The following is a 19,211-nucleotide window of genomic DNA, read 5'->3' on the forward strand; positions in this document are numbered from 1 at the left end:
TACGTGAGCTGACTCGTTCGCATTCAAATGTTTCCCACAGCAAGGCATGTAGGCCTTTTGGCGCGCACACGCATATAAGCGGTATTGGGGGAGGGCTGCATGATGGAGGGGAAAGAGGAAACATTAGGGAGGAAACACTGCTAGGTTTGTATAGCAATATACAACGATCCCCGTGCAACTGTATGAGTCCTGATAGGCCACGCGCGTCCCCTCTCACAGCTCACAAGAATAAAGCTATGCGGGACAGGACGCGGACATCCATTAACCTTGCAATAATATTGTTAAACGTCGTGATTATTTCCCAGGAGTTGGCTCTCGCTTTAGCAGTATCGCTTGTTCGATACAGGGGGGCCCGCGGGGGCCCTGCTGCAAGTGGTACCAGCCAAGCTACCGTGTTGGCTTCTAGAATGCTCTGACATTAGCCGACCAGAATACCAATAAACAGAGGAGTATTACCAGTTTCATTGTTGATGCTATGCAATATACTATATGAAAGAACTACATAGTGGAGGAGAGCATGGTTTTGTGCTGCGCCGACATGTCTTGCTCCCCCCAGCGGGAAGGTTGTATGGCTACGGACCACGGCGAGTTGGAGGGAAAAAACGGAAATGTGCACTTTTGAGTAGCATATGTTATTATTCGAATGGAAGTTGTGCAGGCTTTCGTCACCGCATTTGACGGACTTGGCGAACGCGTAGTTCGCCGCCCGCTACAGACTCGCTTGGCAAGGTTCCTACAATCTTATCAGGGGAAAGCATTTGGAATAACCTACATGCGGTTGAGTTAGAGACTGTGTGGCTGTGGAGAAGATAAGTGTTTGGGCAGATTGGGCTGGGCTGAGTCCCATCTGGCCCGTTTGATACGCAGACGAAAGCAGCCCTGTTTGCATATTTGTCTTGTGCGTTGGGAACGCTGCACAGAGAAGCCAATGACACTGACGAAGATGGAGGTTCAGTCGACTGGCCCAAATGCGACGAATACAGCTCATGCTGCCCCGGAGACGAGATTGTCGCTTGAAGCTGTCCTGCGCCGCCTCTTTTTGAGCTCCACAGCATGCAAAGTGGGTTTGTGTCTGCAGAAATGCGCCATAATGGAGTAGAAATATTCATTCATTCTTAGTGCCTAGGTCAACGTGGTGCCTTTCATATGTTTGTCCTCTGTGAGCAAATTGGCTGTAGCACTGCTTGGCGGCTCGACACTTTGTGCCACTGTGAATTTGTACACGCAGGTTCGCGAAGCTGGAAACAGATGGGCTAGATTCATTGAAGCCGTATGCCTTGTTCTCATTATGTTTCTTTGCCTATCAACGCGCCTATTCCCAACTATCCGCGGTGAAGCAACAATCTACGACTTCGACCCGTATTTCAATCATCGAACAACCAAGTACCTTGCTAACGCAGGCTTCAGTGATTTCTGGAACTGGTATGATGATGGTGAGCCTTTTGTTACTTTTTTCCTCCAGAAGGCATCAGTCCCTCGAGCAGCACAAGGAGATTGTATTCTGTGGTAGCAAGCCAATCCTTCTGATTATGAAAGCAAGCAAGTGGCTTTTGCGTGTGCGGCGCAGCAAGTTGGTATCCACTTGGGCGCCCCGTTGGACAGACGCTTTTTCCAGGGCTGATGACAACTTCCTACTGTATCTACAAGATCCTGGGCTTTTTCGGCTTGCTAGTCAACATATCTGATGTATCTGTCTATCTCCCACCAGCATTTTCGTGCTTAACAGCCCTTGTGGCCCACTGCTTCGCCAAGCATGCCAGTGGATCCAGGACTGCGGGTTTATTCGCCGCCTTATTTGTGGGGATATCCCCTGCGTACGTTAAGACGTCCCTAGTGGGGTCTTATGACAACGAATGCATCGCAATATTTGCAATGCTTTGGGGGTTCTACATGTGGACTCGGGCGATCAAAAGAGGCTCGATGCTATCAGCTCTTCTAGCTGCTATACCCTCTGCATACATGGTTACAGCTTGGGGCGGTTACGTGTTCCTGATCAATGCAATAGCTGTTCACATGGTTGCCCTCTGGATGCTTGGGTTAATGACCCCAAGACACCAGCTGGCATATTGCGTATTCTACGTTATCGTCACTGCATTGTGTGTTAATGTTCCGTTTTTGAATCTTACCCCACTTTGGAGCTCAGAGCACATGGCAAGCCACGGAGTATTCGTGCTTGTCACTGTGCTGTCAATGGTCCGCTTCACGTCGGCATTACTTCCGAAGGGTTCTGTTAGGCACCTTCAAATGTGGGCATTAGGGCTAGCTGGAACGCTGATACTGGTTGTTGTAACCATATTGGCTATTACGGTAAGGCATTTGTTGGGCATTTGTCCTTATTCTGACATTGATGATGATCTCTATGACGGTTGAACATTGCGTCTGTGCATGCTCGGAGACATACGAATGTGGTTTTGCGCCTAACAGGGCAAAACAGCTTGGTCGCCGAGGTCGTTAACCTTGCTGGACCCAACATACGCGAGCAAGCATATTCCTATTGTGGCTTCTGTATCAGAGCATCAGCCGACGACCTGGTCAACATATTTCCTCGACCTCCACATGGTAATATTCCTCGCTCCATTGGGATTGATAATATCCCTTCGACGAGGAGGGGGCCTGTTTTTTATTGGGTTGTATGGCGTCCTCGCCTGCTACTTCTCAGGTAAGAAAACCCCGGAGTTACCTACCTACCTGCCAGAGGACTGCAGTTTTGTACTCCCTCATGCTTAGTTCTCTCACGTATGCTCCTTTCCAGTATACGCTCATGATCAAAGTACAGCTGCGTCCACTGGAGCGGACGGACGAGCAGTTCATTAGTATAACTGTCCTGTGATGCGTGCAGCCGTCATGGTTAGGTTGGTACTTGTTCTCTCCCCCGCCGCATCGATGCTCGCTGGGATTGGTGCATCTGCTTTTTTAACGGGCATTATTTCCCAGTTGCCTACGGTTCGTTCCCAAGGCAGGGATACAATACGGAAGTCGGTGAGGCCATTATTCCAGGAAGGCTCATAGTGCCTCGTCAGCGGAGGTGGCGGGGGCACTGTTGATTTTCTCAATAACTGCATTTACGGCGTTTTGCAGGGGAGTACCAAGACCGCGAATTCGGGTTCCTTTAAGCTTCCCTTTGCTATTGCTGTACCTGTGTTACTGGCATTCTTTTGGCTTTGTATTATGGTAAGCATTCACACTCAAACGCTGTTTAAGTGGCTGCCGTTTCTGTATATTTGGTACTATTTACAGTGGTGCTTTTTGCTCAAATTTTGTGTTGCGGGCTGTGCTCAGTATGTCGTCCACTGCACTTGGATGTCTTCAACAATACTTTCCAACAGAAACATTTTTATGGGTCCGTCTGTTCAGTATGCCAGCTTTTATGCGGCTGCCGCAATTCTTAACTGGGCAGTGTGCTACTACACTGCCCAGTATAAGCTCGGTATATTGCTTTGTAGACTGCATAAGTTTCAAAACACATCTGCCTATTTAGAGTGAGAAATATCCTGTATTGCAATGTGTCGTGTTCTTTTCTTAAGGAGGTCCCATCGGTCGCACCAATGCGCCCAAACCTGATGATTTCCGAGAAGCCTACAACTGGCTTCGGCAAAATACCCACAAAAAGGCGCGCATTATGGCCTGGTGTGTAATGGCTAGGAAGCCCCTAAGCTTTTGCTTCCACTCTTCAGTTTTGGACTTCCTTGTGCTAGTAGTGTCTGCGCTTCTGCCTAAAGGTGCACGATCGTGTGTAGGTTCCATGATTTTCACCTACTAGCACTTTTGTGAAGAGAAAATGCAAAACTTTATGATGCAGGTGGGATTATGGCTATCAAGTATCTGAAGTGGGGAACAGGACAGTTTTTGTGGACAACAATACCTGGAATAGCACTCACATTGCGACTGTCGGATACGTATGTGCAATGAAGCAATTACTTGAGGAAGCACTTGTGAAAAGCAGCCGCTTCTTTTGTAGAAAAGCCCGGGCCATCTCGATGCACAACTTGTTGAAATATCTACTTATACATCCCACCCATTGTCAATGCGGCGAATCCTGTGCCTGTCTCAGACTTTTGCTTCCGATGAAGCCGAAGCTTTCTCAGTCGCCCAGGACTTGGATGTTGATTATATTTTCGTGAGCGCAAGCACTAACACTGTCGTTTATTAACAATGGATTGGCAGAGAATTATGCGAATGCGAAATGCATTCGCATAATTCTTTGCGATGTTGTTCCGCAGGTGGTTTTTGGTGGCATGGCGAGGTTCGCAAGTGACGATCTCAACAAGTTGATTTGGATGATTCGCATAGCGGCTGGCGTGTACCCAGATCTCCAACAGTCTGCTTTCCTGGGTCCTAGAGGACAGGTGAGTGGAAGAAAGTAGATACGTGCCAGGAGTCATTGGCCGAAGCACTCTCCAGGTTGACCATTTCAGGAATTATGCTATGCGTACAGTTCACCGTTGGGAGAGATGCCCCACATGCTCTGACCAATAGCCTTCTCTATAAGCTCAGCTATCAGCACTTCGCCAAAGCTACTAAAGGCTTCGATTTTGCCAGGAAGACACAAGTGGACGCGACGGATATCCAGTTAAAACATTTCCAGGAAGTGTATACTTCGGAAAATTGGGTTGTTCGCATCTACAAGGTCAGTGAGAATGTTAACTCGTTTACTTATTGCATATCGGCCCCTACGTATCACTATTTGCTGCTTGCTACGCTGTGTGTGTAAAATCAGGTTCTAAAGGCAAATAATAGGGATACAACAATGCTCAATGCTATCGAAAGTGGACTTCAGTAGAGTTATAAAATCGATAGTCGTGTGTAACGATGTAGAATCAAAACCATTCAAGACAAATGTTTGCCGTCTTAAGCAGTCTGCTGGCGAATCTTCTCGTACAGCGAGTCGTGGTACTGCTTCACCCTTTGCACCTCGGCATCTGTAAAAACAACCGTGAGCAGACGTCATATACGAAGTTTCCATATTGATGTTCATACCGTCGGGCCTGAGATACATTGTAAATTTAGGTTTAGTTTTGTTTTTGTATTGCGGTAGTAAACTTACACATATTCCAGGAAAATGAGAGGGATTAGTCTGTATTAAAATTTCCAAGGCGTGAAATGCGTCGTTGTACTGCAAGGTTGGCATTTACTTACAAGCTTGCACCGCACAGCATAATGTATCCAGTCAGATGAGTGAAATTGCTGGAAGTAATTCCAGCCATATAGGTTAGGATCGCACTAATCCCGCGGGAAGCCATTGCTCCAGTGTTCCTAACAGACATCATCATGGCGTAGACACTGCCCTCAAGACCTGTTGAGAATTAGTCATCGCATGTTTAAGTGCCTTTGCGTCTATCGTGGGTACCTGGGGGGCAGATAGATGCTGTCAGAACCAGCAGTGGAAGAAGTTGGATTTCAGCAGTCTGTGAGGGAGAGCATTAGAATGTGTAACTGGCTGTGCTGCACGCTTCCCATCTTACAGCTTCAATAAGAAAGCCTCCACTCAGGACGAACGCCTTGTTACTAATGCCCAGAGTTCGGTTGAATCCAGTAGTGAGAATGACTGGAAGCCAGACGATGAGTCGCAAATTTGGAGATAGCCTGCAGTATGCTAGCCTACTTGGTGAGAGGTATATAGGTACAGCTACCAAAATCGTGGCGAGGAGGGTTTTCCGGAACCCGGTTCTCTTGAAGAAAGTTCGGTACATCACAACTCCAACCAAAGCGGCAATACCGTAGGTAAACCTGGAGACCCAAGATATGTTCCGAGTAATTTTAGGCTACCACTCGGCTACGAACTAACCTAAGGGTTCCCATGAAGGTAGGAGAAAAGCCGAGCTTATTGGTGAAATAGAAGAACAAAGCATCGTCGTAATCGGGCCCAGCCATGTAGGCGAAAATGTAGAGTGCGGGCCCCCAAATGACAGCTGGAAAGCGTGATACTCTGGACATAAAATTGCAATCAAATCCTCTTACATTGCTTTAGGAACTCCATGAGCAACCGCAGCTGTGTTTTCATGTCATACGAGGGCGCTCCGCCCTCATCAGTCATGAAGGTGGTGATAAGTGCAATGAATAGTGGGAATATAGAAGTAGCCAGGAAAATGCCTGAAAAGCGACAAAATATTGTCCACTCAGAAAGAGGGAATTTGTAATTTTCCTACTTTGCTTCGATGTTCTTTCAAGCAGGTATCCCGATAAGTAGGCAACAATGAGACTACCAACTGCTTTGGCGGTAATGAAGTCAGACACGTTCTCGGCACTCTGAAGAAGCAAAGCCGTTTAAAGTGTTGTTGGGAACTCCTACAAGTGGAGATCCTACCTGATCCATTGATCTCCCTGCCGTTGTCTCAACAACTAGGGCTTCTGCAACTGCCGAACAGAAGGCAGCGGAAATCTGGAAACGCAAAGTTTGTGAGCATGCTTCCATGGTCATGCATCATAATTTGTGCTTACCGATATTATGAAAAGAGAGAGCAGAGCCGTTAAGATCTGAAGAAGATACACAAATTTTCGTAATGAACACTATCAAATAGGCATTTACACGCACATGTGTGGGGAATGTTCCCAGCATGATGAAGCCCAACCCTTCAAGCAAACTGAAGGCGATCATGTAGGGCTTTCTGCGGGAGCCGTAGAGCGGATACGAATCCGAAATGAAGGCGAATATTGGCCTGTGGATGACGAAAATCATGGTATGTCGTGTGAATCAGAATGTGTGTGTGCATGCGTACTTGAAAACCCAAGGAAGGGCTGGCGCAATAAACAAAGCTGAGACTTCCGCAGGACTCAAGCCTGAACCAAATCCTCATGCATTCTATCAACTGCGTCAACATTCCATTGCCTATTCACCTAGATCATCCTTGAGCATGTAGTATATCGCAAGCGCGGCGAGATGCGTGAGCCCCTCCGAGAAACCGACAAGATATCTGAATGGCATATCATATTGGAGGCCAGCCTAAACGTGAACTGGCACTTTAGTTTTGCTTACATGACAAATTGAGTGAAGGAGAGCTTCTTCCAAAAGTGCGAGTCCGCCAAATGCGGCAGCAATCCATCACTGGTTTCCCTGAAGCACGTTGGGCGATCAAATTGAGCTGCTATCCTCCCAATTAAGATGCATTCCTTTTCCTACCCTGTGCCTGCAGCCTGGAATTCGTAAATGAACCTCAATTACAAAGCAGAAAAGCAGCATATTACTCACGGCTTGAACCTCCTCGAGGCCGCCGAAGGCGGTCCGCACGGCAGTTCCTCTCATTTCAACTAGCTGAGAGGTAAGTTCTTCAGGATGCAAATTTGCCTTGGGCTAAATCGGCAACAAATGTTCCGATTCGCGTTTCTTTGTGAAATGCCGGCAGTGGGTGTTCAACTCACACGTCCACGTACGGTGTCAAGACACCGCAGCTTGCAGCAAGCTGTATTCTTTGCAGACAGCCCGGTTACTTATCTTCTGGGTGGGATGGTGTCATCTTTGAAAGTTTCAAATTGTAATGTAACTACCATCTAAGCACGGCACTGTTATTTTTATTTGCTCTAACTAAGGTAGGTGATGCACGGTGTTGTAGATCACTTCCTAACTGGAGCTCAAATGAAAGGAATAAAAAGGCAATTCCAGCGTTTAACACTTGGTAGTTACGATGCAAACGGTGAGCATGCGCTCAGTAGTATTTAAACACCAAGTATAGCCACAGCTTAAGCCTTCTCGACCGCGGCAAATTCGCAGCCGTCAGCTGGCCACATGCACAAGGCCTGATGCATCATAGCTAAAGTCTATGCAAATGACCTTGCAAATGATGTTAACCTGGCATTTCGAATCTTCTCCTTCACCACCGCAAGCTGAAATTACGCACCACAACAGAGCATTCGTCTTTCTTTAAGATATTTTTCTGCAAAAAGGCGTTGGCATAGGGAACGTTCAACGTAACAATGCACTAAAAATTACTTCCCCCGCCATTCCCCAGTTTAAGATGCCCGTCGTCCAAAGACGTCTCGGGAGTACTTTTACGCGGTTGAAGGAATGCTCTTTACTTCAATGCCAAATCCAAGCTGCCAATGAGCACGACATCAAAGTATTTGGACGCAAACCCACGAAAGCTTCGTATGACCCCTTTATTTTTCAGTGTCACTAAAGTCACATGGGCCTATCATGGGTGCTTACTTGATTATTAACATGCTCGATAAGCGCTTCGCCAGAGGGACCAACTGCTTTGAGAGGCTTAACGTCGTCTTCCATAACTGTCGAATATCCAACGCTGAGTAGCCGCCACAAGCACAGGCAGGCACAGGGAGATGGATTGTTTGTCATAACCTAGTGCTGTGATCCCACATGGTGAACGGTTCTAGCTGGACAGCTCACCGTTCGTGAATGCTTAGCTGAAGGGCGTCCAACCTCGCAGCATCCTCCTCCGAGAGCTTAGTAAAGTCATACCCATCGCCAGATTTGCACTTTGCAACAAGCTGCTTCACCTCATTAGCTTCTTCCGGGCTGTATTTCAGGGCACCCAGCACAAATATACTTCATTTTTCCCGATTTTGAAACAGCGCTTGCTGAACCCAGCAAGTAGCCAGTGCACTGCTGCTTCGTCACACATTATGTCTTACCTGACGGTGAACGATTGAAGAAATTCTTCTTCGCGACGCTGGAATACCGCAGAGACTCTTTCGAGGACAGATCCATTGCCGTCTGGCTTCGATTTTGCAATATCTGCATTTCGAAGTTCCTTCAGAGACGCCAGGAAGTGGGCCCCAACAGGATCCTAAAATGAAGCACATGATGCCCACACAAATTTCACCCGAACGTGCGCACGAGTGTACACAACAAGCAAGCATGTAAGCGTCAGTGCATTCGGACCCGTCAGAAGTACAGAAAAGAACGGGTGAACCACAGACAAATATGTCAAGTAACGCGAACAGTATCTCAACAGACGCACTTGGGCGGGAAGAAAACTGCGTATGCGCGCACCTACAGATAAATGAACGCAAATGAATACGGCTAGCTACTTTCGCGTACAAAAGCAAAACGCTTTCGGCGCCCGTACACCGGTAATTGATGGCATCTAGGTCTGTGCATCCATGTAGGAGTATGGGGGAACTCACCCGCATTCACAAGAAAGCACGCCTATCACATGCATGCGGATTCATATGCATAAAAGCATTCATACACTGAATAAGTACGTGCACCAAAATAAATACACACAAGCCCAAGCCAACATCCACTCATAAAAGCTAACTCACTACACACCCACATAAAAGTATGCACATCAATACCTACCATCACAGAGCAGTACAGATATGTAATGTGCATACAGTAGTAGCTGGATACATGCCCAAATGTGTGAGAACCAAATTGCCAATACCTCACATCACTTGCAATACACGAACTCTGCGTAACGATAAGGTAGACATTTGGAACGAGTTGAGCGTTAAAATAGGGTTCACGTGTGCTCCTGTTCAGCTTACAGCAGAAGGCGCTTCCCCGGATACGCCCTCAATTGCCGCCTTCAGCGCCAAATCCTGCATTTTCGCATCAGTTGCGAATTTCCTATGGAATGATTCGACTAGCTCTCTCACAATGACCTCCTGAAGGGAATCCTGGATTGCTTTCTCTGCTTTCTGAATCGCCATGAGCTTGCCGGAAATTCGCTCCACCAATTTTTGCCTCATTTGCTCTAGCAAAGCTGCATGATATTCAGCTAACTGCTGCTGAACTTCATCCTTAAAGGATGAAATATATTCGAGGCAGCGTGCATCGTTTGCGTATTTCTTCAATTGACGGTGAACCAGTTCTTCGCCGGCGTCTTTACGGTCTTTGGCACCCTCAATCATCGCCTTTTCTTCTTTCCACAAGTATTCACGAATATTTCGACTGCAGTTGTACACACAATTCGACCCTTGTTCTGTAGTATTGAAAGTTCATTTGCTGTCAATTATTGAGCTGTCTGTGCGGCATCAGACGTTCTAATCGCGGCATGGTGCTTACTAGAAGTATGAAGCCAGCATGTAAAATACTGCTCCGAAAGGAAATGTCTTGGAGTAGAACCATGCGTTGCTCAAGACTTGATTCGAGAAACCATACCATACGCCAAGGAAGCAAAGTCCATAGCTCGACAACTGAAAAATCGCACCTCAGACCTTATTCCTAATTGCCCGCAAGTAAGCAATCAAGTCGGAATCATGAAAAAGTAGAACGCTTCTGCCATGTAGTAGTACTCACAAGGTTTTTTGGCTTCTCATACTTGATTTCCACAAGCTTCTCGGGTGTCTTTGCTCTTTGACGGATGCAATACTTGTAACAATCCTCTTCCGGCAAGTCAAATAATACAGCCAGTTCTACAGCAGTAAAAACAACAAGCGGAGTCCGGTTACTTAACGACGGATGTTCTTCAGCAACTATCTTATACGAAACCCCTTGATTGTCGGCTACTCCTTGCAGCCACACCTAAACTCACCAGGGTAGTGGAATTTGTAGTCGGCTGGGAATGCAAACTCAAACGCATTCATCTCGTTCTGTGAGAATCCATTTTCCCATATGCATTTCATAAGTTCTTCTTTTGTTATGAATGCATCCTTCTCCACTATGAGACCGTTTTCGCATCTGTGTAACACAGTTTCATCGTGGTTCGGTTAGTTAACATAACTGTAGATGGCAGTAAGCAAGTCAACGTACAAATAACTAGCCCATCGCCCAAAGGGTGGTCAGGGATTATAGTAACAAGCTGCTGTGAATGCTACATGGGTTGGTACGGTAAATCTGCTAGATGCCGCAACACTGAGCACCAACACTGTTAGATATACCTTTTTGCGAATTCAATGAACGCGCGAGGCCTGTTCTCCACGTCAGTAATAAGCTTTAGGAACCGTAGAAACAGCGGAGTCTCCTTCGTAAACTTTGCAAGGGAGTCCCTGCGTGAGTCAAACAAATAAGAGTCATCTTGTGGGAGGTTAACACTAAGAAATTAGAGAAAAGGCAACAACTAGTCGTATATGTACAAAATGGCGTGTTTTGTTTGGGTTACAGCACAGAAGAGCCGTTTGCATACCGGGAGGAGCAAGAAGGACTAAAGACCAAAACGCGCCGGACAAACCACTCTGCAATTGGCAAGAATGTCAGACACATATGACTGCAACACACAGAAGTGGAGTATCTAACCTTGATGGTTCGGACAGGAGGAGATCGTCGAACTGGGTGTCTGTTGTCCACGGTTTCGTGATGCGGTATTTCGTGTATTGGACCTTCTTGAAGCCCCATCCCTCGCTCATATTAGCATACCCTCGAGTCTGGTTGCCTGTGATGAGTCGAGTTTGGGGGTTTATTTGCTGAAGGGAACAAATAGGTCCGGTTGTCACTTCGAACCTGGCGCATCCCGTAGAGACCCCACGAAGTGGGGCCCTAAAGTGCGTTAACCAGGGCAGAACCATTCTTATACACACATACTTGATCTAAAATGCGGACTGGACGTTCCCCAGTAGATCCCTTCTCTGCGAAGCTCAAATATTTGAGTGTATGTCTTCACAGCCAGCTGCACGGGGCCCCTGCCGGACCGGGGCTGTACACCTTCTGTTCTCTCCCCAAAACAAGTACAATATGCTTGTTAAATGCAGCATGTAATAGAGTGACAGTATGTGAAACTTTAGACATGACTAGTTTTTCCCCCTTGTTCATCGTACCTCTCGCCTTGCCCCTCTACCTTTCCCGATGGTACGAAATCAGCAACCAGGCGGTTCTTTCGGCCGCTGTTGTGTTTCTCGTTTATGGCTTCAACTACACACAAGTTGTGCTGCTTTTTGAGGAGTCAAATGAAGTTTATTCAAATAGCATCGATGATAGGTACATTTGTGTATACTGTGAGCGTTGCGCCGTGGTATATGTGCGTGTCTCCGCTGCAGAATTTGTCTGCAGAGCTGTTTCTGGCTAGGCGATAGAAGTATACAGCCATATACTAGTAAACTGATATTACGCTGAATTCTATGATTCAATGTATTCTGCTGTTGGCCGCCACCCGTTAGCGGAACGACAGTGTGCAGTATGCAGAAGGCAGGTTCGTAACATGTAGGCCTTTCCTGCGTACGTTGGAGGGGTTTGTTCCACTGCTTTCGGTAGCACATCTTCGAGTTGGTGCTGAAGAATTAGGCGGTGCAAAATAATTTCGGGAGACGACGCCTGCTAGCCGTGGCAACGAACCGTGGCAAGCAGCATGCCGTCCCAACGGACCCACCCACGAGAAGTCGCAGAAGTAAAACAACACACATCCCGACTGTTTAGTCCAGTTGTAGCTACTTAGCTGCAAAAGAACCTAATGCCGTTGTGATAGCTGCTTCCATGAAGCGGGATGTCCAGTTGAGTGTCATTTGCAGCCCAACGCTGCTCGTCAGCCGCAGCGTCACTCTTCAAGGTGCAGCACTCTGCTGAAGTTATCGGAACTACCCAGTAAACTATCAAGGACTTCGAGCTGGGGCTGAGCCCCTTTGAAAGGTTTCTGCGTGCTCCAACCGTAACAGGCAGTGTACAATAATCTCTCTGCGCTTTTTGGCTAGGGGAGGAATGCTCGGTTTGAACCTACTGGCGACGAAATACACACACTGTGTATGTGTATATGTGAGCTAATGAGAATTGTGCTGGATTAGCGGCTAATCACGGGAGAAGCTGTCCTCTGCCTTCCACTGAATGCAGTACGTCCGACTCTGGAGTGCTCCCGTAGAGGTCACAAGGGAAATGAGTCAGGGCCTGGGCACGATCTGCTACGGTTATACCAATGACTGTGTGAATAATATACACTGGAAGATGTAAATTGGACGCCACTCGAGAGGAATTAGCATCCACAGACACAAAGTACACGATGGCGAGCTTTCAGCTCCACAGGGGCTGTCTTTCTGCATTTAGTCCGCTGAATAAATTAATTGGACTTCGCACGAGGGCATCTTGTCCTTCGAATGAAGTCCGGATTCGTGTCAGACGCACTTTAAACATGAATTGAAAGGGCGTGGGATCCACAGCGATTCAATCGAACCCCTGTTCCCTTGCCTCCGAACCCGTCGGTGACTTTACCAAAAGAAATCCATATGCTGTTGCAAATCTGCAGACACTGAAATCGATGTCTAATGTTCAAAGTAAGCGAATTACTTCAGGCAACGACTAAAACCGTTTTACGTAAGGGAGTTGCTTCAGGCAATGACTAAACCCCTTCACGTAGCAAGCCCGTTCTAGTTCAGGAATTGTATTCCAGAAGATATCTAACTCCTCCACTGCACCCATTGAATTATGCAGGCTCAATTGCATGTCAAAAGTAGCCCAGAGCGTGGCCGCCAGCTGTAGACACAGAAATAAGGGACTAATGGGAAAATTAGGAGACGAGTGCTAGATGTGACTTTATGTACAACCTGGGATGCCAAGCATGCTCAACCCTGTGTTTATCTTGAATGGAGAAGTGAGTGGTGGAGGCAAGCAAGTAGGAAAATTAGGGACAAATGTAGATTCAAATACGTGCATATCTGTGCTCCGTATCAGGTGGATGGACGAACAAAAGGCGAAACACCTTGAGTTACACAGAGAGAAGAGAGTTCATTCCATTCTTTGACGAAAGGCGCATTAACACACGCGCTAAGAGCAGCCACGCGGCAAGGATTGGGATGCAGTCTAAACAACACATTGGCTACACCCCTCTTGAAAGCGAGCATTCGTCTGTGGAGATGGACGGAAACCCAAAGTGAAAACTTAGCTCGAATAAGCACTAGCTGACCTGCAACCGCTGCAGCTACAGACGCGGCGCCGCCAAATAAGACACCCGCTGAGGGGTTGTCTTTGCTGGTTCCAGCAGTACTTTTGAACGCCCGAGGCTCCTCAACGCTTGGTGCTTGCCGAATTTCCAGCATGGCTGGACCTGCAGTGTATTGCAACAAGAACTAACTCTACTGTCTGCACTGTGGCCTGGAAACTGGAAGGGAAAGCAGAATATGGTGTTGGTTCCGTGTTTTTGATCCGAAGGGTTTAGAACAGTCAGCAGAAGACACGAAAAAACCGGAGTAAGGCAAGAGAGGCAAGTTGTGGTAAAGGGAAAGTGCCTCACCACAGTTGCACCCCTGTTTCTGCAACACCTTGTGAGAGTTGTCGCAAATTGGAAATTTGGCTGATGACAGCAGAAAAACGCAACTCAGACCTCAGGAGAGTAACAAGGGTGGCTGAGCTTAGCTCCGACCAGAGCTCGCGCATAACGGACGACAGAATCCAGCTCGATTAAAAATGGAAAGCGCTGAACTCACTCGACTGCCAGCATCTGCACACCGAGAAGTTCTGTGTGCGCTTGTGCGAGGGGTATACAATCTCCTGGTGAACAGATGGAAGGTCTGAAACAACAGAAAGTGGCACAAACCAAGAATAAGGAGAAGAACTTGTGTATACTCCTATGAAGTGGAGTGCAGAGGGTGCAAACAACGAAAAATCGGTCCGATGTCTTGCGCACTTCGTCCGTGGATTGTCCCCGTACTGCATGTCTGATTCGTGAGCAGGTAGCACAAGACTAAGAGGTGTTCACAGGGAAAAACAAGTCTGTGAATAGGAGTCAATAGACGCACTGAATATGTTCATTGGGTCTCCCGCCTTTCTCGCTATCTTGGGGAGTGGCTTACACGCCCGCTGACCCATTTTCCGGCAACGGAACTGGCCTGTAAGTAAAGCCAAGAGGCGAAGACCATATTACTTCGTTATATGCCCACCTTTATTCTATTTACAATAACTGTAGTGACAAATAATAAAGCACATGAAGAAGGAGGTAACAATGGTTTGTTTAATCTGCTCACTCCAGTTGAGGAATTCAGGGCAACGGGGTAATCCTAGAAAAGGTCTCTCCCTGAGTCTCTTACAAAATCTTCGCCCCTTAATTGAAACAAATTCATACCTATTTTGCCTTATGTTCCTCAATATTCGCTGGTGAAGCATCCCAGTCATGACTGTGTCCTAGTGGGTCTGTATGGCCCCGCATGCGCCGAACGGGAGCCAATGAATGATGCTGTTGAAGAGCATTTCACATTAGTGGCTAACCCTATGTAATAATGCTGCACACGTACTCATGCCTCTTTAACCGTCTGAGAATTTGTCTTCTATCGGCGCCACTTCGCACAGTTCCCGCGCCGCTCAGAGGCTGGACCTTCTGCGTCATAGGGCACTGGAGCGCCTAGTTGTATCGCTCATATACATTTTGCATCTCCTAAAGGCATAGTTTGTTGGCCCTATGCCTCCGTACGGCGGGAAGCCCCCTGGGAAGGGGCGAAACAGGGGCAGTGGTATTGGCTCCGCCGTCCTCCATCAGTGCCTTCGTAAACAGGCGGAGAGAACACAGAGCCATCTTGCTTTTGTCCAGTCTTTAAAGGATGAAAGGGATAGTATTAGAGCATCTCTCTCACCTTCACCCGCCGGGGTAGCTCTTGGAGGCACCATTTCCCGTCACCGTACCCTAGAGTTCCTTTCAGGTGCGCTGGGTATTGCAAATCCGGCCAAAGGAAGCGCCCAGTCGAAGCATTCAGAGCAACATTTGCGTTCTATCATAGAACGCAGCGGTCTGGACGAGTACATTAGCACCGCCCTTGCGGCGCAGGATAACTTTCTAGTCGACAGGTACGCGACGCGTCTTCTGCAGGAGCCAACGGCCCCTCATGTAGTTCCAAAAAACGTGGACGAAGATGCCGGCAGAAGGAAAGATTTCTTCACAGAGGGTGGCGACGTGCCCATTCCTCGGCGGGCTGTCCTGTTTTCACGCGAAATGGCTGATGCCTGCAAGAAAGCAGACAGCCAAGACCGCCCAAGAGGTGTCAGCCACGCGACAAGGAACCGCAGGCGAAGAAACAGGGCACGAGTCAACCTTCTTTTAGGAGGGAAGGTAGAAGAAGCTACGATTTATAACGTGCAGTTCGTACGACAGCAACGGGATGAACTGCATCGTCGGTTTCAAAAGGCAAAGGATGCCAAGACCAATAAACGGCCTGGTCGACAGGCAAAGCCTGCAGCTGCGCGTGGTCGGGAGCTTGGAGCTGGGGATGCAGTCGCAGATTTAGAGGATAAGTGGGGGTCCGATACCACAGAGACAGTAAATGAAGTGGAGGGGGAAGAATCCAACGAAGAAATTTTTAGTGATTCAGAAGCCGGTGGCGACACAGACGACGCATCCAGTGCTGTGTCTTCTTCCGTTAGCAGCTCTATGACAGCTGAAGACGGTGACACTGCCTCATCTCCTCCGCCGTCTCATAGCGAAGCACCTCAATTCCCGAAGACAGCTGCAGAATTGGATGAAGTCGAAATGGACGAGTTTCTGCGGTGGAGACGGAAGCTTGCGAGCATGGAAGAACAAGGTGTTGTCTTAACTCCCTACGAAAGAAACATTGAGGTGTGGAGGCAGCTGTGGCGAGTCATTGAACGTTCAGATATAGTCCTGCAAATCGTTGACGGGAGGTCTCCAATGTTCTTCCGTTGCAAAGATCTCGAAAAGTATATCAAGGAAGTATCTGCTGAAAAACGAGTACGTCTCCTTTGATGTGTGCAATATGCGATCAGTACTCTCCTGTGTCCGTCGTCGTCTAGGGACGCTGCACATAGATCAAAACCCTTAGACACGATTTTGCTCCCAGGATAAGCGACATTGTCTGTGGATAATTGCTTGTTCAGGTTATTTTGGTCATTAACAAGTCAGATCTATTGCCACCAGCTGTACGGGAGGAATGGTCCCAGTACTTCAAAGAAAATGGGGTGGAGGCAGTTTTCTTTTCAGCACTTCGTGAACTCGAGCAGTCTGAAAAAGCGGCTGAGGAGGGACCTCCAGACAGTTCTCCCAGCCATAAAGAAGTGGATATTCACCTGAAGAGGGACGACGCCAATTTATTGCAACAGACAGATGGTACGACGCCCGAGCTGCCGTCTGTGCCACACGACCCACATGGCAAAACATCTGTAAGTGTCCACAAGGATATTCTTAGCTGCGATTTGTTGGTGGAACTTCTGTCGAAATATCGAGAGGAAATCTTCTCGAAAAGACGCCTATCGGATGGTACGGAATATTCAGAGGACCTTGTAGTTGGGACAGTCGGCTACCCGAACGTAGGCAAAAGCTCTCTAATCAATGCGCTATTGAACATGAAGAAAGTTTCCGTCTCCCAGCAACCCGGAAAAACGCGCAGACTACAGACGATTCCGCTTAAAGGTAGAGGCATCGTCCTCTGCGACTGTCCAGGTGAGTGCGGCAGGCCCTCAGTTAGGAAGCCGTCATGCCTTTGCGGTTCCCTTATGCTCCCGTGATGACGTGACACTTCATTGGATTTCGTCGGATGCGACTGCGTCTGCAGGCCTCGTGTTTCCAAAAGCAGTGGCATCTAAGCACATTCTTGTGCTGAATGGAGTTGTTCCCGTAGACGAGATGCGGTCAGGCAGGCACATCCATTTCCGTCACTCCTCTAGTGCTCCAATTTAGCCACGTCCCATTCCCACCATAGAGATTCAAGCATTCGCTGGCAACCGGGCAAACTACACTGACGCATACACCCGGAAGGCTTCTGGGCAGCAGGGGGTACATCTGTGTTAATTAGCTTTTTCAGAACTTAGAGTTTCTGCTTGCATGCCCCTTAATGTTAACTTTGTGTTTTCTGTTGCTGTCTGTCTGCACCAGTGGGGATTACATCACGTCTGTGCAGCTGATATGCGACGCGATTCCTTACACTGTAATTCGGCACTATGGGATAACAGCAGACGCCTACCGAGATGCCTACAACAGTTCTCAGTATGGTGCAGGAAACGCCGGCCATCGAAAGGTGAATGCTGCTGCGAGGCCTCTTGAGCACATCGAGGCTGTGCACGTTATGGCGGCAATAGCCACTCATCGTCACTTTATTTCGGGAGGTAAAGGAGGGCAATTGGATATGTATCGCACGGCGAAGATGATTTTGAGAGATTTCACGACGGGCCGTCTCCAGAGGTGCCATTTGCCCAAGGGGAGTGTTTACGGCGAAGACGAGGAGACTGCCAATATTAATAAATTTCTGTCGGAAGTTAGCAGCTCCGTAGAGACGCGGATCGCACAGGCAGACACTTCAAGGGTAGCCCCACAATTAGCTGGAACATCTAGCGGTAGTAGTAAGCCCGGGGGCGATGTAAAGCAGCATCTCCAAATGAACCCGACGGATGTTTTGCGAGAGCTCGAACAGGATGAAGACCTGCTGGAGGTACTTGGGAGTGGAGGGAATTCTCAGGTAAGCAAAGAGAGCTGCTGAATTAGCGCATGTGCCCGCATGGCTGTACAGTTGGCAAATGGGTAGGCGCGTTTCTAAGAATCATGCCCTTTTTGTTTTCAGGCCGTTGGAGGTAATGTCCAGTGTGTAATGACGAAGCGGAAGGCTCGTCAACTACAAAAACAAATGTTGAAGGGAAAGGGGAAAAACGGCCTAGGGGGGATTGCCCACCAACGTTGACTTCTGCCTGCGTGTGTACGTAGTCGTATGCGCGGCAAGAATAATTCTGCCCTATCATATATCCTATCCAGTTCAATAAACAACGTTTCTGTAAAAAGCAGACAATTTTCTGTCTTGCTGGCTCAGAAACTGAACATAAACTGTGTGTGCAAAGTGCAAGTTGCATTTTCCACTTAAGCTGCCAAAAAACGTGTTCAAAATCGGGGAGTTTCCTCCTCTGTCGATTTGAGTGCGTTGAGCTGCGCTGGACAGCTGCCGCTCAACTGTTCATATCGTAGGAATTCCTTTGTTCTAGTTTCATTCACTTCACCCTAGCCAGCGACGTTCCAGGAGCAGCCGCAGGTAGTGGCCATCACATCCACAGCCCAACTGGAGCAGCGAAGGGCTACCTGCCGTTTTCTCGCAAGTCGTTTAGGAGCAACAGCGATTGCATCGCCTCATTATATGAGCACAAGCGGAATTGAGCTGTACAAAATTAGGCAAGCGAGCTTCTCCCCATCTTGGGTGTCACATTGACATCAAGACTTTCAGTACGACACTGTAAAGCTGTTGTACGAAAGGCGAACTATTCGCGTCCTATCTACTAAAACCCAAAACCCCATTGTTTAGTAAGGTGTTCTTGGAAGCGTCCCTCGATCTGCTGCTTTTAGGGCATGAGGTGCCTCAATGAAGCTGAGATCTCTCTCTCGGGTGCGGATACTCCGCCCAAATCGCAAATCTCAGGAATGGGAGAAATCATTAGATAAACATGCGCAAGTATGTACATATTTTAAATACATATGGTC

At 47.9% G+C, this 19,211-nt stretch overlaps 4 protein-coding genes across 4 annotated transcripts; 2 read left to right on the forward strand and 2 right to left on the reverse strand.

The window, feature by feature from the left end:
- Window positions 1-943: 943 nt before the first annotated feature.
- On the forward strand, window positions 944-4,780 carry EMWEY_00006010 (oligosaccharyl transferase STT3, putative; the record flags this gene model as incomplete). Its single annotated transcript, XM_013481467.1, has 11 exons — window positions 944-1,060; window positions 1,229-1,433; window positions 1,616-2,307; window positions 2,521-2,659; window positions 2,840-2,979; window positions 3,280-3,427; window positions 3,525-3,627; window positions 3,800-3,896; window positions 4,052-4,117; window positions 4,221-4,346; window positions 4,718-4,780. The coding sequence occupies 11 exons, from the start codon at window positions 944-946 to the stop codon at window positions 4,778-4,780; spliced, it is 1,896 nt and encodes a 631-aa protein (XP_013336921.1).
- Window positions 4,781-4,848: 68 nt separating this feature from the next.
- EMWEY_00006020 (hypothetical protein, conserved) lies at window positions 4,849-11,400 on the reverse strand (the record flags this gene model as incomplete). Its single annotated transcript, XM_013481468.1, has 25 exons — window positions 4,849-4,919; window positions 5,222-5,293; window positions 5,348-5,405; window positions 5,463-5,545; window positions 5,603-5,727; window positions 5,786-5,926; window positions 6,009-6,090; window positions 6,147-6,246; window positions 6,305-6,379; window positions 6,439-6,474; window positions 6,533-6,656; window positions 6,717-6,777; window positions 6,835-6,911; window positions 6,974-7,051; window positions 7,988-8,028; window positions 8,141-8,234; window positions 8,339-8,467; window positions 8,584-8,738; window positions 8,993-9,100; window positions 9,442-9,847; window positions 9,962-10,092; window positions 10,196-10,311; window positions 10,431-10,576; window positions 10,777-10,884; window positions 11,132-11,400. The coding sequence occupies 25 exons, from the start codon at window positions 11,398-11,400 to the stop codon at window positions 4,849-4,851; spliced, it is 2,886 nt and encodes a 961-aa protein (XP_013336922.1).
- Window positions 11,401-13,520: 2,120 nt separating this feature from the next.
- On the reverse strand, window positions 13,521-14,620 carry EMWEY_00006030 (Clone ZZD536 mRNA sequence-like protein, related; the record flags this gene model as incomplete). The annotated part of the gene is made up of 5 exons (XM_013481469.1): window positions 13,521-13,579; window positions 13,719-13,859; window positions 14,046-14,105; window positions 14,239-14,322; window positions 14,605-14,620. The coding sequence occupies 5 exons, from the start codon at window positions 14,618-14,620 to the stop codon at window positions 13,521-13,523; spliced, it is 360 nt and encodes a 119-aa protein (XP_013336923.1).
- A 586-nt stretch (window positions 14,621-15,206) lies between these two features.
- EMWEY_00006040 (GTP-binding protein, related, related) lies at window positions 15,207-18,426 on the forward strand (the record flags this gene model as incomplete). The annotated part of the gene is made up of 5 exons (XM_013481470.1): window positions 15,207-16,487; window positions 16,634-17,012; window positions 17,308-17,383; window positions 17,628-18,207; window positions 18,310-18,426. 5 exons carry the CDS (start codon window positions 15,207-15,209, stop codon window positions 18,424-18,426), a joined length of 2,433 nt encoding a protein of 810 aa, XP_013336924.1.
- Between the last annotated feature and the right edge of the window lie 785 nt (window positions 18,427-19,211).

The sequence above is a fragment of the Eimeria maxima genome, genomic scaffold (genome assembly GCF_000499605.1).
Source record: "Eimeria maxima Weybridge genomic scaffold, Emw_scaff34, whole genome shotgun sequence".
Taxonomy (NCBI): Eukaryota; Apicomplexa; class Conoidasida; order Eucoccidiorida; family Eimeriidae; genus Eimeria; species Eimeria maxima.